This window comes from Lontra canadensis, unplaced genomic scaffold, assembly GCF_010015895.1.
Source record: "Lontra canadensis isolate GAN:19392208 unplaced genomic scaffold, GSC_riverotter_1.0 scaffold108, whole genome shotgun sequence".
Lineage (NCBI taxonomy): Eukaryota > Metazoa > Chordata > Mammalia > Carnivora > Mustelidae > Lontra > Lontra canadensis.
In genome coordinates, this window is record NW_022631102.1 from 4,551,914 (window position 1) to 4,578,123 (window position 26,210).

The window sequence follows — 26,210 nt, forward strand, 5'->3', positions numbered from 1 at the left end:
TACTTGTGATCTCTCTCTCTCTCTCTGTGTCAAATAAATAAATAAAATCTTTAAAAAAAATTTTGGGATACAATTTCTTCTAAAAGATCAAAATATACTCTAAATCTAGCACGTGGCTTTATTCTAGTCCCCAGCTTGAGCACATTCTCTCCACCTTTTTTTATCTTCTTTCTTTTTCCAACCAACTTATCTTATCAATTCCTTTTTTAGAATTTGTTTAAAATTTTCATCTTTACAGTCATATTCCATCCCTTCATTGTGTTTACCCTTATTTTCGTATATATATAACTTCTTTCTTTAAAATTTTGAGAGGTAGTTTCTTCTAAGAGATCAAAATACACCCAAAATCAAGTGGGTGGCTCTGTTCTATTCACCAGTCTAATATATATATATATATATTTTAAATTTCTTTTTACCCCCTTTCTTCTCCTCCCAGTTTGGGGTCTCTTCTGATTTGGTTAGTGTACATTTTTCTGGGGTCTTTTCCACCCTTTTAGTATTTTATTCTCTCATTCATATATTCTTATCTGGATAAAATGAAAAGGCAGAAAAACTCACCACAAAGGAAAAAAAAAAAAAAAGAACAAGAGGCAGTACCGAAGGCTAGGGATCTAATCAATACAGACATTGGTAATATGTCATATCTAGAGTTCAAAATGATGATTCTCAAGGTGCTAGCTGGGCTCGCAAAAGGCATGGAGGATCTTAGAGAAACCCTGTCTGGAGAAATAAAATCTCTTTCTGGAGAAATAAAAGAACTAAAATCTAACCAAGCTGAAATCAAAAAAGGAATTAATGAGGTACAATAAAAAATGGAGGCTCTTACTGCTAGGATAAATGATGCAGAAGAGAGAATTAGTGATATAGAAGACCAAATGATGGGGAATAAAGAAGCTGAGCAAAAGAGAGACAACCAACTACTGGGCCAGAAAGGAGAATTCTAGAGATAAGTGATACCATAAGACGAAACAATGTTAGAATAATTGGGATTCCAGAAGAAGAAGAAAGAGAGAGAGAGGTAGAAAGTATATTGGAGCAAATTATAATAGAGAATTTCCCTAATATGGCAAAGGGAACAAGCATCAAAATCCAGGAGGCATAGAGAACCCCCCCTCAAAATCAATAAAAATAGGTCCACACACCATCATCTAATAGTAAAACTTACTAGTCTTAGTGACAAAGAGAAAATCCTGAAAGCAGCTCAGGACAAGACGTCTGTAACATACAATGGTAGAAATATTCGATTGGCAGCAGACTTATCCACAGAGACCTCGCAGGCTTCAAGGACTGACACGATATATTCAGAGCACTAAATGAGAAAAATATGCAGCCAAGAATACTATATCCAGCTAGGCTATCATTGAAAATAGGAGAGATAAAAAGCTTCCAGGACAAACAAAAATTAAAAGAATTTGGAAAACCAAACCAGCCCTACAGGAATCATTGAAAGGGGTCCTCTAAGCAAAGAAAGAGCCTTAAAAAAGAAGACCAGAAAGGAACAGAGACAATATACAGTAACAGTCACGTTACAGGCAATACAATGGCACTGAATTCATATCTTTCAATAGTTACCCCAAATGTAAATGGGTTAAATGCCCCAATCAAAAGTCATAGGGTATCAGAATGGATTTAAAAAAAAATCAATATGCTGTCTACAAGAAACTCATTTTAGACCCAAAGACACCTCCAGATTTAAAGTGAGAGGGCGGGAAACAATTTACCATGCTAATGTATATCCAAAGAAAGCTGGGGTGGCTATCCTTACATCAGATAAATTAGATTTTAAGCCAAAGACTATAATAAGAGATGAGGAAGGACACTATATCATACTCAAAGGGTCTGTCCAACAAGAAGCTCTAACAATCTTAAATATCTATGCCTCTAACATGGGAGCAACCAACTAAATAAACCAATTAATAACAAAATCAAAGAAACACATTGACAATAATACAATAATAGTAGGGAACTTTAACGCCCCCCCCTCACTGAAATGGACACATCATTCAAGCAAAAGATCAACAAGGAAACAAAGGCCTTAAATGACACACTGGACCAGATGGACATCACAGATATATTCAGAACATTTCATCCCAAAGCAACAGAATATACATTCTTCTCTAGTGCACATGGAACATTCGCCAGAATAGATCACATCCTGGGTCACAAATCAGGTCTCAACCAGTACCAAAAGATTGAGATCATTCCCTGCATATTTTCAGACCACAATGCTCTGAAGCTAGAACTCAACCATAAGAGGAAAGTTGGAAAGAACTCAAATACATGGAGGCTAAAGAGCATCCTAATAAGAATGAATGGGTCAACCAGGAAATTAAAGAAGAATTGAAAAAATTCATGGAAACAAATGATAATGAAAACACAATGGTTCAAAATCTGTGGGACACAACAAAGGCAGTCCTGAAAGGAAAGTATATAGCCATACAAGCCTTTCTCAAGAAACAAGAAAGTTTTCAAGTACACAACCTAACCCTACACCTAAAGGAACTGGAGGAAGAACAGCAGAGAAAGCCTAAACCCAGCAGGAGAAGAGAAACCATAAAGATCAGAGCAGAAATCAATGAAATAGAAACCAAAAGAACAGTAGAACAAATAAATGAAACTAGGAGCTAGTTCTTTGAAAGAATTAATAAGATTGGTAAACCCCAGGACGCCTGGATGGCTCAGTTGGTTAAGCGGCTGCCTTCAGCTCAGGTCATGTTCCCAGTGTCCTGGGATCGAGTCCCATGTCGGGCTCCTTGCTCAGCAGGGAGCCTGCTTCTCCCTCTGCCTCTGCCTGCCTCTCTGTCTGCCTGTGCTCACTCTATCTGACAAATAAATAAATAAATAAAATCTTCAAAAAAAAAAAAAAGGATTGGTAAACCCCTGGCCAGACTTATCAAAAAGAAAAGAGAAAGGACCCAAACTAATAAAATCATGAATGAAAGAGGAGAGATCACAACCAACACCAAAGAAATACAAACAATTATAAGAACATATTATGAGCAACACTACACCAGCAAATTAGACAATCTGGAAGAAATGGATGCATTCCCAGAGACCTGTAAACTACCAAAACTGAACCAGGAAGAAATAGAAAACCTGAACAGACCCATAACCAGTAAGGATATTGAAGCAGTCATCAAAAATCTCCCAAAAACAAGAGCCCAGGGCCAGACATCTTCCCAGGGGAATATTACCAAACATTTAAAAAAGAACTAATACCTATTCTCCTGAAACTGTTCCAAAAAATAGAAATGGAAAGAAAACTTCCAAACTCATTTTATGAGGCCAGAATTACCTTGATCCCAAAACCAGACAAAGACCCCATCAAAAAGGAGAATTACGACCAATATCCTTGATGAACACAGATGCAAAAATTCTCACCAAAATACTAACCAATAGGATCCAACAGTACGTTGAAAGGATTATTCACCACGACCAAGTGGGATTTATTCCTGGGCTGCAACGTTAGTTCAACATCTGCAAATCAATCAGTGTGATACAATACATTAATAAAAGAAAGAACAAGAACTATATGATACTCCCAATAGATGCTGAAAAAGCATTTGACAAAGTACAGCATCCTTTCTTGATCAAAACTCTTCAAAGTGTAGGGATAGAGGGTATATACCTCAATATCATCAAAGCCATCTATGAAAAACCCACAGCGAATATCATTCTCAATGGAGATAAACTGAGAGCTTTTCCCCTAAGATCAGGAACACGGCAGGGCTGTCCACTATCACCACTGCTATTCAACATAGTACTAGAAGTCCTAGCCTCAGCAATCAGGCAACAAAAAGAAATTAAAGGCATCCGAATCATCAAAGAAGAAGTCAAACTCTCACTCTTTGCAAATGATATGATACTTTATGTGGAAAACCCAAAATATTCCACTCCAAAACTGCTAGAACTTATACCGGAATTCAGTAAAGTGTCAGGATATAAAATCAATGCACTAAAATAAGTTGCATTTCTCTACATCAATAACAAGACAGAAGAAAGAGAAATTAAGGAGTCAATCCCATTTACAGTTGCACCCAAAACCATAAGATACCTAGGAATAAACCTAACCAAAGAGGCAAAGAATCTGTACTCAGAAAACTATAAAGTACTCATGAAAGAAATTGAGGAAGACACAAAGAAATGGAAAAATGTTCCATGCTCCTTGATTGGAAGAACAAACATTGTGAAAATGTCTATGCTACCTAAAGCAATCTACACATTTAACACAATCCCTATCAAAATACCATCAATTTTTTTTTCAAAGAAATGGACCAAATAATCCTAAAATTTATATGGAACCAGAAAAGACCATGAATAGCCAGAGGAATGTTGAAAAAGAAAGCCAGTGTTGGTGGCATCACAATTCTAGACTTCAAGCTCTATTACAAAGCAAATATCATTCTCATCAGCATCAAGACAGTATGGTACTGGCCCAAAAACAGACACATAGATCAATGGAACAGAATAGAGAGCCCAGAAATAGACCTTCAACTTTATGGTCAACTAATCTTTAACAAAACAGGAATGAATGTCCAGTGGAAAAAAGACAGTCTCTTCAACAAATGGTGTTGGGAACATTGGACAGCCACATGCAGAAGAATGAAACTGGACCATTTCCTTACACCACACACAAAAATAGACTCAAAATTGGGCGCCTGGGTGGCTCAGTTGGTTAAGCGACTGCCTTCAGCTCAGGTCATGATCCTGGAGTCCCGGGATCGAGTCCCACATCAGGCTCCCAGCTCCACGGGGAGTCTGCTTCTCCCTCTGACCTTCTCCTTGCTCATGCTCTCTCTCACTGTCTCTCTCTCTCTCTCAAATAAATAAATAAAATGTTTAAAAAAAAATAGACTCAAAATGGATGAAAGACCTCAATGTGAGACAGGAATCCCTCAAAATCCTTGAGGAGAACACAAGCAGCAACCTCTTCGACCTCAGCCACAGCAACTTCTTCCTAGAGACATCGCCAAAGGCAAGGGAAGCAAGGACAAAAATGAACTATTGGGACTTCATCAAGATCAAAAGCTTTTGCACAGCAAAGGAAACAGTCCACAAAACCAAAAGACAGCTGACAGAGAGGGAGAAAATATTTGCAAATGACATATCAGATAAAGGGCTAGTATCCAAAATACATAAAGAATTTATCAAACTCAACAACCAAAGAACAAATAATCCAATCAAGAAATGGGCAGAGGATATGAACAGACATTTCTGCAAAACAGACATCCAGATGGCCAACAGACACATGAAAAAATTCTCAACATCACTCAGCATCAGGGAAATACAAATCAAAACCACAATGAGATATCACCTCACACCAGTCAGAGTGGCTAAAATTAACAAGTCAGGAAACGACAGATGCTGGCGAGGATGTGGAGAAAGGGAAACCCTCCTACACTGTTGGCAGGAATGCAAGCTGGTGCAGCCACTCTGGAAAACAGCATGGAGGCTCCTCAAATAGTTGAAAATAGAGCTACCCTATGACCCAGCAATTGCACTACTGGGTATTTACCCTAAAGATACAAATGTAGTGATCTGAAGGGAAACGTGCACCCAAATGTTCATAGCAGCAATGTCCACAATAGCCAACCTATGGAAAGAACCTAGATGTCCATCAACAGATGAATGGATAAAGAAGATGTGGCATATATATACAATGGAATACTATGCAGCCATCAAAAGAAATGAAATCTTGTCATTTGCCACAACATGGATGGAACTAGAGGGTATTATACTAAGCGAAATAAGTCAATCGGAGAAAATTATCATATGATCTCCCTGATATGAGGAATTTGAGAGGCAGAGTGGGGGGCTTGGGAGGTAGGGAAGGAAAAAATGAAACAAGACGGAATTGGGAGGGAGACAAACCGTAAGAGACTCAATCTCACAAAACAGAGGGTTGCTGGGGGTAGGGGGGTAGGGAGAGGGTGGTTGAATTATGGACATTGGGGAGGGTATAGGAAACGGTGAGTGCTGTGAGGTGTATAAACCTAACGATTCACAGACCTGTACCCCTGGGGCTAATAATACATTATACATTAATAAAAGAAATTAATAAATAAATTTAAAAAAATAAATAAGGGCAAAATGCTGTAACTGAAAAAAAAAAAAAAAAGATTATTCTCTCCCTCTGCCTCTGCCCCTCCCTGCCCCTCCAGTCACACTCTTGTGCTTGCTCTCTAAAGAACAAAAAACAAACAAGTAAAGGAGAGGTGGGGGGACGTCATCTCCATGGAAGAAGGGGTGGTGGAGGAGAGAGAGAAGGAACTGGACAGCCTGGGGTCAGCTGTGAAACTGGGCACATCTTGTATCTGTCCCTGGCCGGCTATGTGACCTCAGGAAAGTGACCTAACCTCTCTAAGCCTCAGTGTCCTCAGATGTAAACAAGGTGCCTCCCTTCCAGAATCATCCACTGTAACCTTACACTGGACTGTGTGAAAGGGAAGAAAGACCTCACATGGTTATAGAGCAACTTGAATGAGAACCCCCCGTGGTGACAATGGGGCCATGGACATCCCGACCTCAGAGCTGGGGGCAGGCAGGGAGGGCCCCCACACACCAGGAGCGGAGTGTTGCCAGGCACTCTGACCCCGTCAATCAAGGTCTCCTCCTCCAGCAGGCGAAACGTGCCCCACGCTGGCGGGTACAGCCTCAGCGACTCTTTGAGAACCTACAGAAGCCATACGGGGAGACAAGGAGAGACGTCAGGAGATCCCCCAGATCACGCTAGTGGCGTGCCCCGGACCCACCTCTGCTCCCACTCCCAGGGCTGAGTATGCATCCACGTCCAGGACTGGGTCCCAGAGCCCTGCAAAGTTAGCCTCAGCTTCTTGTCCAACCCTCTTGTCACAGGAGAAACTGACACCCAAAAGGAGAAGGGAGTTGGGCAGAACCCCCGTGGCGGAGGCTGGACCAGGACCCAGGCCTTCTCCCGGAACCAGGGCACCACCATCCCAGAGGGGCCCTTCCTGAGCTCAAGCCAGGCCTCCTGCTGTGCTCGGTTGGGGGGGGGGCGTGAATCTGGCCCCTGGAGGCCTGCTTGAGGCTCCTGGAAGTGCCCGGTCTAGCTGGGAAGTGCAAACAGCGTCATTCCCTCGAGGGCTGCTTCCCCACCTAGGCTGCGCACTGGGGTCACCTGGGAGGCCTTTACAAAGGCTGTGGCCCCTCCTGACCCACCTAAGCCTGCCCCAGTGTCTCTGATGTCATTGGTCTGTGGCAGCTCTGGTCATGGGAAATTTTTTTTTTTTGATCTCCTGGGACATTCTCACGTGCAGTGAAGTTAGAGAACACCCGTATGAAACGGTTCCAGGTGCAGAGGGCCTGGCTTGACGAACCACCCCCAAGTGCCCAGAAGCTTCTCTCCTGCCCCCACACCTGGGACAGGTACTGCAGTCTCCCCAGGTCGTCACAGTCAAGGTGCCTCTTAGAACCGATGACCTCGTCCACCTCCGCCTGCAGCCTGTTGGGGCAGATGAAGACAAGCTCGTCCCCAAGGAGAGGTTCCCTCCCCCCCGCCTAGTTTTAGGAAGGGGGGGATGGAGGGGAGCAAGAAGTGAGCCTCCTGGGACAGCCCATAGCGTGCACGCACGCACGCATACACGCACGCACAGTCCGCCCCTTTGTTGAAGACATCCAGGAACCACCACATCCCAACCGAGATGCCTGAGCAGTTGGCAGCTGTGTCCCAGGGCCTGTACGAATTCCCCCTTCGTGCTTGCTGCTTGGAACTGGCGGCAGAAAAGAAACGCACCACCGATCCAGCTCTCTGCACCGAGCAGCCTGGCTCAGCCTGGCTCATAGCAGCCGACAGCTGGAAACAGAATGAGCAGCACAGGGATGCTGGCTGAGTAATGACGGGTACTGTTAGAAGAATGTGCAGCACCACGAGTGGGTTTGGACCACGTCACACCCACGAGGAAGGCAGAAAAGAACAAGCATTAGCAAGGATGTGGAGAAATCAGAACCCTTATGCACTGTCCGTGGGAATGGAACCCGCTGCAGGTGTATATGGAAAATAGGATGGCGGTTCCTCCAAACAAGAAATGTAGAATTACCATATGCTCCAGCAGTGCCATTCTGGGTGTGTGTGCCCCCAAATAGAAAGTAGGGGCTCGTAGATACTTGTACACCCAAGTTCATGGCTGCATTAGTCACAGCAGCCGAAGGGCGGAAGCAACCCCAGTGTCCATCACCAGAGGAATGGACCAGCAAAATGTGGTCTGTCCATGGGGTGCCTGGGTGGCTCAGTCATCCAAGCATCTGCCTCCAGCTCAGGTCTTGATCCCAGGGTCCCGGGATCGAATCCCATGTCCTGCTCCCTGCTCAGTGAGGAGTCTGCTTCTCCCTTCCTTCTGTCCCTCCCCCTTCTCCTTCACTCTCAAATAAAAAAATCTTTCTTAAAAATGTGGTCTACCCATATGATGCAATATTATTCAGTCTTAAAAGAGAGGGAAGTTCTGACACCTGCTAAAACAAAGGCGGACCTTGAAGACATTACCCTAAGTGAGATAAGCCAGACAAAAAAGTCGGTTACTGTGTGATTCCTGTATGAGGTCCTCAGAGGAGTTAAATTCACAGAGACAGAGAGTAGAATGGGGCCAGGGGCTGAGGGGATTGGGAAGCTAGCGTTTACTGGAGACAGTATCAGCTGCAACGATGAGAAAGTTCTGGAAATGGTGGTGATAATTGCACAGTAATGGGAATGTGCTTAATGCCGCTGAACTATGCCCTTAAGAAATTACAATGTCCAATTTATTGCATGCATGTGTGTGTTTGTTTATATCCACAATATAAAAGAGTGGATTTGGGAAAAGAGTTTATAATAAATAATGTGTGGCAATGCGATAAAACACATGGTGAAATTCAGTAGCTAGTTGTGAACTGCCTCCAGAGGGCGGGGCACTGTGGGTAGAATAATAATAATAATAATGGTAATTAGTAGTAGTAGTAGTAGTAGTAGTAGTATAACTTTTCTGCTTTTTCCAAATTTTTATAAAGAGCATATTAGTATTACAGATACAGTTAAAACCCTAACCAACCACTTTATCCTCACAAGCGATCATTCACATCTGCCCTTGGACACGGCCAGTTAACAACTGTAATCAAGGCTTTCCCCGCCTCCAGGGCTCCCACCCACAAGCCTATCGGGTTTTCAGAGTGCTTTCACATTGGTGCAGTTGGTCTGCGCAACCGTTTGCATTTAAGGAAACCAATGACCCAGCTCAAAGGCCATCTCCAGGCACCCTCCTTTGTCTCACAAGTTGAATATAAGCCCTTCCTCAATGCCGAGCTGGGAATTCTGTTCAGTTCTCAGTGCCAGCCCCTGGCCAGGCACTGAGCACGGTGTGGAGAGGGAAAGAGCCATGATCCCTGATTTTTTGGAGCTTTAATTTCATGACTGAAATAGACTCAAAGCAAACCGGCCTAGGAGAAAACGGCATTCGTGAGCTGGGAGGAAGCTAGGAGGGGAAAATATAGAATGACTACTTTAGGGGTGTGAGAAGGCTTCTGTGGGGCTGGGCAGGGAGTTCTCCAAGAAAAAAGCAAGGAGAGGAGCTTCCAGAAGAGGGACTGGCATGTGCAAAGGCCCTGGGGTAAAGAGAAGCAGGACACACTGGAGGAGGCTCCGTTGTGGGAGGCTGGAGCTATCTGTCTTCTAGGAACAAGACATCAGTGAATTCCTTCACCAGCTTCAAGGGGAGCTACTACCTGACCCCCAAATCTCCCCATTCCATACCTTGCCAGGATTTCAGGCTGGCGGGACAGCTCCATCACCGTGAATGCCAAGTGATTGGCAGAGGTCTCATGGCCTGTGGGAAAGGAGAGCAGCAGTTCCACATGGGGCTACCGGGCTGCTGCTGGCCCGGCCCACCCGCCTCTGAGAACCTGAGCATGTGGTGGCAGTTCAGGTCCTCACTTCTGCCCCCTGCATCTGCGCTGCACATACAGATAGGAAGGAGAGAGGCTGCCCACCCGCAGATCCCCTGCGCCCGCCAGTGTAGTCCAATAAACGGCATCTGCTCCCAGACATCTGGTTTTTACACCCTAAAAGCTCCTTCTGGGGCGCCTGGGTGGTTCAGTAGGTTAAGCGTCTGCCTTTGGCTCAGGTCATGATCCCAGGGTCGTGGGATCAAGCCCCATGTTGGGCTCTCTGCTCAGTGGGGAGCCTGCTTTTCCCTCTCCGTCTGCTGCTTCCCCTGCTTGTGCTTTCTCTCTCTCTCTGGGTCTCAAATAAATAAAATCTTTAAAAAAAAATATTTGATGAGCAAAGGAATGAAGTTGCCTGGCACATCTTTTTATGCTGGTCTAAGGAAGGCCTCCCCACAAATCCTGAGTGGGGTGGAGCCTTGAGTTCACATGGCCAAGCTCTCCTGCCAATGGGCAGCTTCACGTGGTGCCTGGGTGGCTCAGTCGTTAAGCATCTGCCTTCAGCTCAGGTCATGATCCCGGGGTTCCGGGATCGAGCCCCACATCGGGCTCCCTGCTCAGCAGGGAGCCTGCTTGTCCCTCTCCCTCTCCCACTGCTTGTGTTCCCTCTCTCACTGTGTCTCTGTCAAAAAAAAAAAAAAAAAAAGGCAGCTTCACGACCCGTCACGGTGGCCAGCTCCATCACCAGGTCAGCAGCCACCAAGAAGGCCTCCCGGACCTCCCCGAGCAGAGAGAGGCCTTCTGCTCCCCTATCCCAGCCCCTCACTTCTGCATCTGAACTCTGCGCAGACAGACTGAAAAATTGCCCCAAGTCAGGGTTTAGGGGATGCCTGGTTCCCACCATTCCTGCAAAGTCCTGAGCCTTTGGACACCCCTGCAGGTACAGACCAGCAATGAAGAAGGTGACGAAGTTGTCCAGCAGGATCTCATCGTCCTGGGCCCCCTCTTCAGCTGAAAGACAAGGAGGGTCTCAGGGCCCGGCCACAGACACCTGCTACAACGCACACCCCTCCCTCCCTCTCCCTGCAGCTGAGCAAGGAAGCAAATGCCCTTCTCCGCGAAAGTCAGAGAGAGACACTGGGAGTCAAGTGTGATCAGCCACCGTGATGGGGGCACCCCTGCTGTCCGGCCCTCTCCTGGCCCATGCGGGAGCCCTCAAACCTTTGAGGATCTGCGTGAGGATGTCGGCAGGTGCTTCCTCCCCCCTCTTCAGGGCCTCCCGGCGACGCTGGACCCAGTCCTTGCCAACCTGGCGCAGAAAGCGAATGCTCTCCCGGGTCTCGCGGAGCTGCTTCCACTTCCCTGGCATAAACTGAACAGGGGCTCCCGCTCAGGATGCCGACCGAGCACACGCGTCCACCTCTCCCGCTCCCCAACTCTGCAACGGCTTTAGAAACCCACCGCGGCAATGGCAACCTGGGAGGTGGGAAGATTGCGAGAAAATCCTAGCAAAGAGGAAGCTGCCAAGGAGACTTGACCAACATGGCAGGCCAAGCCAAGCATCGGCTTCCCCGTCCTGTACCAAATCCCTAGATATGATAGGAAAGATGCCTGGAAAATAAGAAGGGATCCCTGAAGGATGGAGGCAGCTAGGACTGCGAGGAAGGAGGACGCCACAGCCAGAGGGGAGTAGGTAGAATCAACAGCAGAAAAGATGGGGTGGCATCAGGGGACCCCCAGCTCAGAGGCTGAAGTCCCAGGGAACAGGAAGAGGCCCTGGGCATCTGTCTGAGGATCAACTCAAGTACCATCTTTCTCCTTCCTCTTTCATGCCTGGAACAAGGCAGTGATAGCTGGAGCTGCAGCAGCCATCTTATAACAATGAGCTGATGTGCTGGAGACAGTGGAACGGAAAGACAAAACATTCCAGGACCATCAGACACTGTGTCGCTATCACAGCCGTCCTCGATAATCTGCTTCAGGATGATTTTACATGAGAGAAAGTTTAACTCCTAATTTACTTAAGCCACTTTGCTTTTGATTCTCTACGTGAGGAGATATACGCAAATCCTAACAGATTCACTTTGCTCATACCAGTGCTCAAAACCCATTCTGGAAAAAGGTCACTGGAGGAGGTGCTCCAGCAAACTAGGATGCCAGTTCTGGTGACTGGTCACCGGAGGGGGTGCAGGCAGTACCTTTGCCAGAGTGTTTCGAGATGCAGAAATCCCCTCCAGGATCAGTTTCACCTTCAGGGACAGAGGCTTCTGAGCACCCAGCAGCATGCCTGTCTCCATCCCAAAAGCTGCCTGGGGGAGAGAGAAGGGCGAGGTCATCCCTGGGTTGGTGGGAAGACCTGAAAACCCAGTGCAGAACCTGGCACTGCTCAGCTAGAGACACCCAGGCCCCAGGGCTAAGGGTTTATGTGCGTCATGTCATCAACTCCTTACGATGACCCACAATGATTCCAACCCCCCGGAAGGCAGTGAGGACCACATGGCACACAGGAGCCACTCCACAAACTTGGTTTCCCTCCCTGACAAGATGCATTTCCCCAGAAATGCAGCCTTCCTTGGTGTCCCTTCTAGACCCAGCCTCCCAGTGAATTACTGAGTGACAGTGACCCTTCCCTCACCATCTGCATGCACTCCAGCTGCCTGAGCTGCCCTGACCTGGGCGGGGGAGGTTATTGGGCCACTGCTGAGCCTGCCAGGGTGCAGACCCAAGCCAGACCCAGGGCAGGCACTTAGGGGAGGTAGGCTTTGGGCTAGGAGGCAAGCAGACGTGAGAGCCAGTCCAGCTTCTGCCACTGACCAGACACGGGCCAGTCCCCACACCTCTCAGGGTCCACTCGCAGAGAATGAGTTAGCAGGTGTGGTCTCGTGAGAGCACATGTTGAATATTCGAGGAGATACTAAGCTCCCCACCCAGAGCAAGGGCTGACCGGTGGAGGAGGAGGCAGGTGGGGGGATGCCAGGAAAGGGAAGAGGGAGAGAAGAGCAGCCCCTGACCCATGTTGGACCCCGCTCTCCTGGCCCACCAGCCTCCCATCACCTTGGCCAGGATGTCCATGGTGGTGCAGGTCAGCATATCCTGCATGGACACCGGGGTCTGCCCATCAGCCTTGGCCTCCAGAATCTCCACCAGCTGCTCAGCTTTCTCGTTGAACGTTTCCATCAAGCTGATCAAGGAGCTGGGGAAACAGCATCCGTTGAAGGAGCCAAGAAATTGGAAACAACTCAAATATGTCTAGCGACTGATGAATGGATAAGCAGAATGTGGTATATCCAATACAATGGAATTTCATTTGATAATAAAAAAGGGAAATTCTGGGGCACCTGGGTGGCTCAGTTGGTTGAGTGACTGCCTTTGGCTTGGGTCATGGTCCTGGGGTCCTGGGATCAGGTCCTGCATTGGGCTCCCTGGTCTGTGGGGAACATGCTTCTCCCTCTGCCTGCCACTCCCCCTGCTTGTGCTCGCTCTCTCTCTCTCTATCAAATAAATAAAATCTTTAAAAAAAGGGGGGGTTCTGAATCACGCGTGGGCACGGATGAACTTCCAAAATCTTATGCTAAGTGAAAGAAGCCAAAAGAAATGTTGTAGGATTCCCTTTATACGAAATGTCTAGAATACGAAAATCCACAGAGACGGAAAGAGGATTAGTGGTTTCCAGGTGCTGAGGCCACTGAAGGGAAATGGGGAGTGCTTGCTTTTTGGGGTGATGAATGTATTCTAAAATGGACTGTGGTGATAGTTGTACAATTTTGTGACTAGGCGAAAACCCACTCAATTGTAAGTGATGAATTGTATGGTATGGAAACCGGACCGCGATAAAAGCTATTTAAAACATAAAATGTAGCCCAAAGCGAGAACTGTAATAAAGAAAATGAAAAACCCAGAGAAGGACTGATGTGGTCTAAGTGGGGGAGTTCCTGGGGGGGAGACCCCCACCCCCAGGCATCACTGCCGCTCTCCCCGGGATGTTCAGTCCTACACCGCTGGCAGCCTGCCTTGCTCTCTCCCTGACTACTAATGCCCTCTCCTCTCTCCCTTCAGCTGAGGTGAAGCCCCTCCTGTGAACCCACCCCCTTCCCAAAGCCCGCCATCTTGGAGACACTCACCTGCGGCTGAAGGCCAGGTCCATGACCCGGCGCTGCTTGTGCCAGCGCTCATAGTCACATTCCGACACCAAGCCTTGGCCAAAGAGTCTGCCGGAGACAAACGTCTGACATGAGAAATGGGGAGGCAAGGGGGACTGATGGCTTCATGGGGACGGGATCACCTTTCAGGATGGTGGAAATGTTCTGGAACTACAGTGGTGATGGTTACACCATATTGTGAATGGACCAAATGCCACAGAATTGTAACTCCAAGGTGGTTAAAATGATGACTTTTGTGAATTTTACCACAACAAAAAAATAAATAAGAAATGGGATGGTCGTGTGCCCCAAACTTGCAATCCCCCCACCCGCCCATCCACTATCCAGAGGGGAAAGAGGAGAAGGAAGGTGACAATGACAAGAGCAGTGGCCACTATTTATGGGGCACCTGTTGTGTGCCTGGAAGCCAGGGCTCAGGCCTTCACACTATGCCCAATGCCCTGGGCCCTGCGGCCCCCCTGCCTGCCACCAGAGAATTTCCCGTCCTCTCCCCAAGCCCCTCCTCATGCCTTACCTCTCACCAAACACAGTCTGGATTGCGTGGTACATCTTGGAGTCCTTGTTGTACTTGGTGGACATCAGGAACTTCTAAACATCCCCAAAAAGCCAACATGAGCTCGTGCACCCGTGAGAGGCTGCAAAGGACTCAGTAGTTTTCTGGACTCTTGGGAAACAATGCCCCAGCAGTCACCATTACCTGAGTCCCAGCTGTGCCATGAGGACTTCGTCCAGCATAATCTCACCTAACCCTCCAGAAACCCTGCCTTCCAGCAACAGCATCTTGTTTGGGGATGAGGAAAGCAGGGCACAGAGGGGCGCAGTGATATTCCTGTGGCCACACAGTGAGAGCGTGTGGGGGGTCCTCAATTCCGTGCCCATGCACGGACCTCAGGGCACACCATCTTCCAAAGCAGCGAGAACCAGGGCGGGGAAGGGGAGAAGCTCAAAGGGATGCCTTCTGGGACACAGGAGAGACCCTTGGCACAGATTCAGTATTGTTAGTGCCAACCTAGGCACAGAAGTCAAGGAAGGCTTCCTGGAGGAAGGATCTCAACTTGCCTCACCGCAAGCTGGATGGTAGCAATAATAACATTGGCTGACAGCTCTTGAGCCAGTGCAGCCAAGGGGTTAAAAGCTCAGGCTTGAATTTGGAGTCAGTTGGCTTGAATTTGGACCCAGGCTCAGCATCTTGGCTCTACCACTTGCTAACTCTATGACCACAGGCAAGTTACTCATCTCCTCTGCCTTCAGCTTCCTCATCTCCCATGATGGGGTAAGAAGAGTGCCTGCCTGGGAAGGTTGCTGTGAAGAGTAAATTCACTCTGCATGAAAAGTCTGAGAGCACTGGGACACAGCAGCTGCTCCATAAATGCCAGGGCCACACCAGCATCCTATAGCTCACTTAGTGCACAGTCAGCCTGAAGATGTAGGTGCTATTTTTATGCTCATCTTACATATGATGAAGAAACTGAGATTTAAAATGCCTGAGGTCACACACATGGTGAATGGCTGACCTAGGATTTGAATCCAGGCAGTTTGCCATGGGAGAGAGGAAAAAGAAGACTGTGATCCAGGCAGAGAAAGCCCAGGCCACATGCTGCCTTCAGGTTGAGGAAGAGGTGGGGAGGGGCAGCAGGGGGGCTGGATCCCAGAGGTCTGCCTTATGGCTTACTGAGCTTTATCCCATGGGCACTGGAAAGAAGCAAGGCAATATCTCTACTCTACATTAATCCAGGGACTGCTGGTATCTGGGAGCTGAGCCTAGGGGGGTGTAATATCAATTTTTCAGGGAAAGAAAACCCCCCCAAAATAGCTGACTTTGGATCATAAGCCATATCCTGAGAACCCCAGCGCCCCCCCCAAACACTGTCACTTGTAAACCAACTTTTGTCACTACCCACTCCTACAGGTTCCATCCCAATTACAATAAAGGCTCAACTCCCAGGTCCCTCTCAAACATACCTAAATAACCCAAGGTCTGTGCTAACCCCCCAACCTAAACTGAGGAGTCTCTACACTGAGGTACAGCAGCCTCAACACAGGCTCCAATTGTGTGTCCCCATAGTCAGGGGTCCCCATGTCTGCTGTCCCTGGGGCTGGGGATCCTTTGAAGGCCCAGTGAGCTAGGTTCTGGGACACGAGGGGTGAATGGGGCACCCTCAGCACCTTTGCTGCCTTCTCTGAGTGTCTATGCTGACAGCACTCTTCTGCACATTAAGGGACAACTGCTGGGAACTTGACCTCTTGCTATAAGCAATAAAAAAAATTTTTTTAAGGCAAAATGCATGAAATGTCTGTTTTCAGACACTAGACAACAGGACGTGCAGGATTGTGAATCCCAAGAGAAGGAAAAGAAAAAAAAAAAGATGTGAGCCCTACAACCTAAGATTACTCCAACTTACTATAATTTCAAGATAAAGGCAATAAAATATAAAACTGAAAATAGCCCAGCAGGCTTTCCAAGTTGATAAGACAGAAATCAGAATCCAGACAGGCCAGAGGAGGCTAGAATTTATAAGACAGAGCACCCGAGGGAAGGGAACGATGCATAGGAAGAGCTCCTGTGCAGAAATCTGCACAAGGATCCCCTACATCTTTGGATGAATGACCCATACATTGACCGAGTTCAAAAAAACTTCTAGGAAAAGGAGAAATATGGAGTAACTACAGGCTAAACTATTCTCAGAGCTTACACAGCCCAAGAACTGTTCAAGTTCCCAAAGGAATGAAACAAAAGTGAGCACTCAACAATGTACAACTCACAATGTCCAGGGTCCAACATGAAATCACTAGACTGCCAAAGAGCAGAAAAATCTACCCATAACCAGGCCCAGAAATAACAGAGATGACGGAGTTTGCAGACAGGAACTTCAACACATTTATTACGAATATTGCAAATACTTGCAAGGAACCCACATATCCAAGAATTTTGAAGACTCCTACAGAGCATTAACAAAAAGAAAAGTACACCAAGGAAGATCATAATCAAATTTCTGACACCAGTGATAAAGAGAAAATCTTTAAAGTAGACAGAGATGAAGTAGTATATCAGTAGACTGATATAAGTTAAAGATTATACTATAAATCCCAGGACTACCACTAAGAGAAAAAGAGGGCCAATAAGCAACTGATGGAGATAAGATGGAATACTAAAACATACTTAATCCAAAAGAAGGCAGGAAAGGAGGAGAGGAGAACAAAGAACAGATAGGACAGAGAACAGTAACAGTATGGTAGATTTAAACCTCACCATATCAATGATTACATTAAATATGAATGATCTAAGCACTCCAATTAAAAGGCAGAGATTGTCAGACAGTAAAACAGCAAAACCCAACTATATGCTATCTATAGGAAACCCACTTTAAATATAAAAACCCAAAGGCATCTGGTGGCTCACTCCTTAAGCATCTGCCTTTGGCTCAGGTCATGATCCCAGGGTCCTGGGATTGAGTCCTACATTGAGCTCTCTGCTCAGTGGGGAGTCTGCTTCTCCTCTCACTCTCCCTTTGTTCTCTCCCTCTCTCTCCCTCTCAAGTGAAAAAATAAAATCTTTTTAAAAATGTGTGTGTATACACACACACACACATTTACATATATATATATATATAATTGTGTCTATATTTGAAATTAATTTAAAAAATGATTTTCAGCATCCTCTTAGAGACACCATGGTGGTTCAGTCTTTTCTCCTGATCTGGACCCCAAGTTGCATTTTCTCCGTCTCCTGCCAAGAATCACCCTGCTCAGCTGCTAAGTACCCAGTGTGAGAACAGACGCACCGACATTTATTGGGCAATTGCTGGGTGTCAGGCATGGGCTGGGTGACTCACACGTGTTATTTCAGCTCCAGCATCATCTCTATTTTATAGATGAGGACACGGAGGCCCAGAGTGATGGCAGAGCCACCAGACTTGAGCCCAGTTCAGCCAACTCCAAGGTAAATGATCTGGGGCCATTCTTAGTGCTTAGTACCCACATGGCAGGTGTCCTCCTGTCCATAGTATAGACTGATCCATGCTCCCTGTCTGTTTCCTCATCTCTAACATGGGGGCTAATGAAAGGCTCTCTCCCTGTGAGGATTAAATGGATTCATAATCGTGAAGTACATAAAGAAGTGCATGTTTAGGGATCTGTTGTCCCTTTCTTTGTAAATAAATGTTTATATAAATATTTGTGAAATAAATCAATTGATCTTTAATTCTCATTCTAGCCCAGAGACAGAGGGGTTAAGATCCCACCTTGAAGATGAAGGAACCAAGGCTGAAAGAGATGAGCGAGCTAAATGTGTGTGCCACCTGGGCCACATTCCCAAATGGCAGGTGGTCAGAGAGAAAGACACCACTCATTTCTGGATCCTTGGGAAACCAGCCCAAATGCTGGTGCCTCCAGGACATTTCTCCTGCAGTCCCTGGGATCTGAGTTTCATGCCCCCAACCTGGGAGGGGAAGGGCCCTCCCCATGGAACCACTCGGCTTCCTACCTTGACCGACTCAGGGCTTGTGACGATGACTGAGGTTTTGTGGAAGACATTGACCCGCACGACAGGGCCATACTTCTTAGCCCTAGAAACCAAAATGACCCAAAGGAGGCTGTCAGCTATGGGAGACGTGAATATCACCATCACCATCACCACCCAGCAGGAGGATCAGGGTGTCCATCCCAGAATTCCCTGCTGAGTCACACACGCCCCCCCCCCCCACACACACACTGGGTCTCCTTTTCCACCTCCATGAAATAGGGTTGCTACACTTCTCCTTTGCTGGGAATCAAGCCAGATCGTGTCTTTGAAAATGCTTTGGCAAGTGTAAAACACCACCACATACACTATTACCGAGTCAGATCCCCCACCCAGCTTACAGATGAAGAAACTGAGGCTCAGAATGTCTGATGGCTGGTCTCAGGTCACACGGCTGGCGAAAGGCAGAGCTTGCCTTCTGAACCAGCCTCCTCTGCCTCTCCACTCAGGGGAGGAACTTTGGGGGTAGCAGTAACCTGGCAGGGGAGGGGGGAGTGTATGCGCTGGCCTGAGGGATGGGGGTGGTGCCCCATGAGGGACCTGGGTTGGAGTAAGGGCAACAAATGACAACTGGGACCCACCAATCCAAAAACACATCTTGGAGCACGCGGCCACAAACCTCATCCTTTCTCCAAAAGTAGGGGAGATGTCCTAGAAGGAAACTAGAAGAAACGGGAAATATTAAGATCACCAGAAGTCACCGTTAAAGAGTGCCCCCCTCCCCACAGGACCCAGTGAGGTCGGCGTTATTAGGCCCACTTCGCAGATGGAAGGACTGAGGCACGAGGAGGTATGGTGCTGGCTCAGGGGCACCGGGCAGTAAGAATGAAGGCAGGACACAAAGTCAGGTCTGGCCAGCTCCAGACGTCTCCATAGAGAAGACAGAGAAGGATGAGACCATCTCCCTGGTGCAGGGGCAGGGGCTGGCACGTGGAAAGTGGACAGTATTATTGCGTGCATTTACCTTGAGACATCCACTGAACACTGACTGCAGGCTGGACACCATTCTCCGCCTCATTCCAGCTGACCTTCCCTACTGCCGGGAGGTAGATCTGTTGTTAACCTGTCTTACAGGTGCGGCAGCACAGGCACAGAGGTGATCATCTGCTCACCATGGCATGGTTGGGACCAGGCCACCCCAAAGTCCTTCTTGCTAGGGGATTGTTTGGTGATGCTAAGTCTGCAGTGTGTGCATAAGTCTGGTGTGATCACCAGCAGGTGATCAAGTCTGTTTGGAGTCAGCTTGTGGCAAATTTTCAGGTGCTTCCTATCCCCTGCATGACTTACTCCAGCCAAGCTCACTGACTGCACCATCTAGAATGGACAACGAAACTGCAGATGGGGTTTCTGGGTCAGAGAACTCACCTCCTGGCAGGAGATGGAGAGAACATAAACAAATAGGTAAGTAAATATGCAGTCGGAGAGTGATGGGAGAAAAAGCAGAGGGGTAGATAATCAGAGGCAGGGATAGGAGGAGGGTTGCTGTTTTCTATAGGCAGGTCAGGAAAAGGCCCTGTAAGAAGGTAACATGTGAGCTGCCATAAGTGAGGGACTTGGCTGCCCATGTATCTGGGAGAAGAGCATTCCTGGCCAAGGAAATAGCAGGTGCAAAGGTCCTGAGGTAGGAGTGTACTTGGTAAGTTCAAAGAACAGGGGGCGGGTGTTGAAGCTGGAGTACAGTGTTTAAGGGAGATGTGGTACAGGATAGGTTTCCCAAGGTAGGTGTCAGATCACCAATAGCCTTGTGGACTGCTGTCAAACTTTTGCTTTGACCTTGAAATTGGGGCCACTGGAGGGTTTTGAGCAGAGCAGAGACAGGGTCTGATGGGTTTTCAATGGCTCACACTCACAGCTGCTGTGCTGGGAGTAAATGGGATGGATGGAGGGCAGGAAGGGAGGCAGGGGTACTAGCGAGGGGCTGTGAAAGGGGACAGGGCTCAGACCCATGTAGTCGAGAAGCCCCGTTTCTAGTGTACATTGTAGGAAGAACCAAGCGGACTTGCTGTGGGGGTGGGTGTGAGAGTGGTGTCAGGGCTGACCCAAGTCTCCTGGGCTGAGTGTCGGAAGGATGAATGGGGCTGCCATTTACTAAGGCGAGGAGGACTGAAAAGGAGCTGGTGGGGGGTGGCAGACCCCATCGTGCCCACCTCTGCCCTTGGGTATTTGAGGACCAGCATGGAGACTCTAACAGGGGGTACCCAGCTCTGCCTGCCAGAAGGGCGGGCCAGAAGTTCCAGCTCCACACCCCCAAGGGCAGCCTCCACCAATGATCCTGTGCCCTCCATCTGGGTGGGGGTAAGCTCCCAGAGCTCCCCGGGGAGGGGGTGCACCTAAGTTCCTCCCAGAGGTAACTTGCTTTATTGGCTTTCTGATCTCCTCTCTCTATCTAATTGCCAGCTCCCCCCGGGATCACCCCTCCCAAACCACTTACATTTCCATTTTTGTCTCAGGATCAGCTCCTGGGGACCAACCTGAGACAAGTGGATTAAACTAGGCATTGGGCTCTGAACCTGTCAGGTTTGCAGAGGAAAGCTACTAAGGGAAGCAGCGGGTGAGCAAGCACTTGAAGCCAGGCTACAGATGGGAATGTGACAGTCCTCAGCAGAGAGGCAGCACTTAGAGCCCGGGCAATGGGATCAGACCCCACGGGGGTGAGTGTAGACGGGGAAGAGACCCAACGACTGAGCCAGGCCATCAGGCAGCAAAGGGACCACCAACCAGGGAGACTGAGTGGGAGCTGCTGGGGGGGCTGGAGGTGAGCCGTGGGGAGTGGAGGGGGAAGGCTGCAGAGAGAACAAGACAGGGAAGGGACGGGCGCTCCCCCAGGCTGCCCTGGGACCAGGCAAGACCAGGACTGAAGTGTTTTTGTGCATGGAGCTATGGGGGTCACTGGTCACTGGGACCTTGGCCAGAGCAGGGTGGGCAGAGAGGCCGGGTGGCGGGCCCAAGAGAGGAAGAGGAGGAGGAATGGGGACCCAAAGGTAGGTGGACTTCTCAGGGGGTGGCTGAGGGGGTGCAGAACCGGGGCGGCAGTTGGAGGGAACCGGAAGGGAAGAGACAGGTGGTGGTTTTTTTCCTTTTTTTTTCTTTTCTTTTTTTTTTTTTAAACAACGTGTTATATAAAAATGGGAATGATGCAGGAGACAAGGAAAACTGATGGCAGCGGGGGTGCTGCTGGGTGTTGCTGAACTTAGGGGCCTGCTCTCCTTGGCCACAAGCCCTGAGGTCCGGGTGGGAAGGGCGCGTGGGCCCAGGGCAGGGAAGGGGACAGCAGCGGCCGCGCGGCCCCTGAAGGAAGTTCTTCCAGGCTGTTCCATTTACTCGGGAGGTAGGAGGCAAGAATAAAGGCTGAGAGCGGGGATGGAGGGGGAGGTGGCAGGGACCGAAAAGAAGCAAGAACACTTGGAGAGTGGGAGGGCAGATGCGTGAGGAAAGAAGTGCAGTGTGGCCGCGGGCAGCGGCAGTGCACTCCGGGTGAGCAGCCGTGAACTCACTCTGCTCCACCGACGGAGAGACGGACCCTGGACATCGCACAGGACTGGCTGTATTTCCAGATTAATCTAGGATCCGTGGTCACTCCCCATAGCTGCACGTTTCGGGAGAACCTTCTGTTTGGAATCGCCGGAGCGAGAACAGAGTCTAGACCCTCCTCACCCTCCCAGGCCTGTCTGAGAGCCTCCACTGGGAACACTGGGGTCCACTGCCGTTTGGGGAAGAAGGGGAGTGACCCCTCAAGAAGGCCCAGGGGACAGAGTGGCGTGGGGTCCCCACCACAAGAAGGGAACTAAAATCCGTTCCTTCCAGGTCCTGCAGGGGGCGCTGGGGAGGCAAAGGCCGCGCGGGAAGACCAGGGAAAGGAATGTAGAGCACCGGGGCTGGGCTGGGGGTAGACTGGATATGGCGGAGCAGCCCAGGGAGAGAGAGAGGAGGGTGAAAACCCCCCTCCCAGCCCGGTCTGTAGCACTGTGGTTGGCACTGGGGCAATCCAAGGTTTCCTGAGGGCAGAGGGAAGTCTTGGCTGGTGGAGAAGCAGAGGTCATCTGGAGAGCCCGCTGTGAGGCCAGCCCCAGGAAGGAAGGGAGCCCCCCGGGTGGGCCTTTGCCAGGAGTGAGGGTGAGGGGCCATGCCTGTGCCTCCTGCCAGTGGAATGGGGTGGTGAGCGCTCAGTTGGGCACCCAAAGGTCCTTTGGACACGCCACCCAACAGAGCCAGCAAGGGGTCACCACCATCACAGGAGCCAACTGGCAATTTGTTGAACAGACCCCACCTCGGGCAACCTGGCAAGTAGGAATGGGAAGAGGGAGATGATGCCCCCCAGGAGCCACCCTTGAAAAACTGATTCCAAAATAAGTAAAAACTGGAAGAGGGAGGCTTTTTTGTTGTCAAGTTTACATCCATCCCACGCTACCGGGAGAGTGGGGGCTGATGAGGAAGTTGAGAGCAGTGAGAGAAAAATGAAGAAACCACAAGTATTTGTGTGGGATCCGAACGTGGGGTCTGAGTTTTCAGCTGCTACACGGATGGTTGCAGTAGGATGTTGTCTGTGGGGAACTCCAGGAGGGCATCCTGGAAGAGAGGGCATCCTGGTGACTCCCGCTGAATGAGGAGGAGGATGGGTGGGGCAGGGGAGCACAGCAGCTGCCCCTTGTAAGGCTGAGGGATGCTTGCCTGAAAGTTGGCAAAGCCTGGAAGCACCAAGCGGCAAATGTTAGTACTAGACACTCGATATGTACACTTCTTTGCCAGTCATGGTGTTGCCAATCATGGTTTGAGGATCCAGCCTTTGAATAACAAAGCAGCTGATCTGTGCTAGAAGAGGTTCCAGAACTTTCATTTAATGCAGTTTTATATGTGACCACCAAACAACTGTTAATCCCCAACCTTTTTGCATATGCCTCGTTCAGTTCAACTCCTTAGACTAAAGAGCCCAACTATAATTATATTTAATTATATAATTAAGGGTTATATAATTAACCTCTTCCCACTCCTCCACCCACCCACACGCACCTGTAGGTCACACGTAGATTCTGCAGTGTAGGATTTGGAGGAGAATTCAGGCATAAAAGGGAAGAAATACAGACACATACTACTACATGGACAAACCTGGAAAACATGGTGCTCAGTGAAAGAAGCCAGCCACAAAAGGCCACATCTTGTATGATTGCGTTTATATGTAATGTGCAAAACAGACAAATCTAGAGACAAAACAGATTAGTGGTTGCTTAGGGCCGGGAGATGAGGGGTCAGGGGAGATGAGGAGTGACAACTAGTGGGCTTCTATTTGGGGTGATGGAGATGTTCTGGAACCAACAGTTAAGATTGAACAACTCGGGGCGCCTGGGTGGCTCAGTGGGTTAAAGCCTCTGCTTTCGGCTCCAGTCATGATCCCAGGGTCCTGGAATCAAGCCCCGCATCAGGCTCTCTGCTCGGTAGGGAGCCTGCTTCCTCCTCTCTCTCTCTGCCTGCCTCTCTGCCTACTTGTAATCTCTGTCTGTCAAATAAAATAAATAAAATCTTTAAAAAAAAAAAGATTGAACAACTCTGTCACTATACTAAAAAGCACTGGTTGTACACTTTAAAAGGGTAAATCTTATGGCACAGTTTTATTTTTAAAATGCAACTTAAAAAAAAGAGATGGGCGAGGGGCCAAAAGGGGCTTGATTTAAGTTCTGCCTTCTCAAGACAAAGAGACTAGACCTGGCCTGTGGTGCTGGAAGTACATGGGTTTACGAGAAGACCAAGTCATGATGAGACCCAGCAGAATGAGCACAACATTCATTCAACCCCAAGCTGTTCATGGCTGATTTGAAAAGTTGGAAGGGTGACAGTGTACCTAATAGAGCTGGTAGGTGATTTCTACCACCCACTTCGAATCACTGTTTATTGAGTGTCTACTATGCATGTCCCAGCTGCGGCTGTGCCAGATGTCAGGAACATGGTAGTGAACAAGACAGACACAGGCCTATGGGAAAGACAGACACTTAACAAGAGGTTGCACAGATAATTACCCAACTCTTACAATGACATAGAGTTTACAAAATGAACATGATATTTTCAGGCATGGAAGCAGGTGGGACCTCCCTGAGGAGTTAGCATTGAAGCCAAGCCTGGAAGGTGAGGGGAAGAACCATCTGAGTGGCGTGGAAGACAGAGATGCTAAGCACGGGAAAAGGAAGACCCCAAGGTGGGCGAGGGCACCTGGGAAGACAGAGAGCCAGCAGGGAGAACAATCACCTCCCTGTGTCACCAGCCACTGAGATCTTTCCCAAACCCACCAAACAGAGATTCAGGCTTCCAATGCCTGGTCATCTGGCTTGGGCTGGAGGTGGGCACCTTCCAGAATGTTCATGTCCTGAGGTTTTAAAAAGTGTGTCCATTGTTTATTCATTCATTCAACAAATATTTATTGAGCATCTGCAGTGTGCCAGGTGCTGGGGATACATGAGCAAACACACAGCGTCCCTGCCCTCCTGGGGCTCACATTCTAAAGGGGGGGAGACAGACACAGTCAACAGGTGAACAGACAGTCAACAAGTGAACAGACGGTAACTTCAGGGGTGATGGCCCCTTAAGGAGTTTGCGGCTAGGTGGGCTTTTACACAGGTGGATGAGGAACAGCAAGACCCTGGAGCTGCAGGAGGGGGGTTGCAGAAAGACGGGGGCAGCAGTGAGCAAGCCGGGGTGGGGGGGGGTTGTGAAAACAGTACAGAGTGGGTTCTGAGAGCTCAGCAGGGGCCTTGCTGGCCATAGGGTGGACTTAATTTAGAATTAGATTTCCTTCTAAAGTGATGGAAAGCTTTTGGAGCAGAGAAACGACACGTTTGATTTAGCTTCAGAAAGGTAAGCTTCTGGTTGGGGGGGTAGGTAAGTTGGGTGGGGGTGGGGGACAAGGATGGAATGGAAGTACTAAGGAGAAGACAAAAAGGATATACCAGGACAGAAATACAAAGGGGAATGTGACCAGAGTAGAGTGTGTTGCAATCCAGGTTGAGTGACCCCGTTCCGAGTCTTAAAGTTAAGAGTGCCTACTTCAGAGGCAAGGCTGACCCGGGCTTAAATCTAGGCTTACCAACTGTGTGACCTTGGGCAGGTGACTTTGCCTCCGCGCGCCTCAGTCTCCGCGTCTGAACGATGGGGTAACAATAGCGCCTACCTAACAGGGTTGTCGCTGCCATCACGTTTGTGGGGCCCAGCAGAGCGCGGTGGGCGCCGAGCAGCTGCCGCGGCTGTGAGTAATTTGTTACTAAGAATAGTTAGCGCCCCTCTCCCGGCCGCCGTCTCCAAGCGGCCACGCGCAACGGCGAGGCTGGACCCCCGGCCCCGACGCCGGCTTGGACGCGGTCCCCCGGCCCCCCATTCGAGCGCCCCATCCAGGCCCCCGCCCCCACCCCCCGCTCACCTGGGCCGCGGCGGCCCGGGGATGTGCTCGTAGCGGCTGCGAGCGCGGTGCACGAAGGTGCAGCAGAGGCCGAAGGCGACCAGGACGGCGCTGCCGAGCAGCAGTAGCAGCCCGGGGCTCATGGCTCCCGGGCAGGCCAGGCCAGGGTCGGGGCCGGGCACCGAGGGGGCGGGAGGCCGCGAGCCGACTCAGCTGTCAGCGCCGCGCGCCGCCTCGGCCCGAGGCCCGGCGCGACCCAGCACCGCCTACTCCCGCTCGGCTC

The 26,210-nt window shown here is 49.1% G+C and overlaps 1 protein-coding gene across 1 annotated transcript in view; it reads right to left on the bottom strand.

Annotated features, from left to right (window-relative positions):
* The window catches only part of LOC116856224 (cholesterol 24-hydroxylase), a 32,116-nt gene extending 5,906 nt beyond the window's left edge, over window positions 1-26,210 (bottom strand). Inside the window, exons 1-12 of the mRNA XM_032839546.1 lie at window positions 25,949-26,210; window positions 19,131-19,211; window positions 18,514-18,595; window positions 14,545-14,618; window positions 13,992-14,078; window positions 12,925-13,063; window positions 12,069-12,179; window positions 11,092-11,242; window positions 10,819-10,881; window positions 9,740-9,812; window positions 7,378-7,462; window positions 6,563-6,673 (exon numbers count right to left, since the gene is read on the bottom strand). Coding sequence (XP_032695437.1) covers window positions 6,563-6,673; window positions 7,378-7,462; window positions 9,740-9,812; window positions 10,819-10,881; window positions 11,092-11,242; window positions 12,069-12,179; window positions 12,925-13,063; window positions 13,992-14,078; window positions 14,545-14,618; window positions 18,514-18,595; window positions 19,131-19,211; window positions 25,949-26,070 — 1,179 coding nt within the window. The 5' untranslated portion in view covers window positions 26,071-26,210. The remainder of the gene's footprint in view (window positions 1-6,562; window positions 6,674-7,377; window positions 7,463-9,739; window positions 9,813-10,818; window positions 10,882-11,091; window positions 11,243-12,068; window positions 12,180-12,924; window positions 13,064-13,991; window positions 14,079-14,544; window positions 14,619-18,513; window positions 18,596-19,130; window positions 19,212-25,948) is intronic.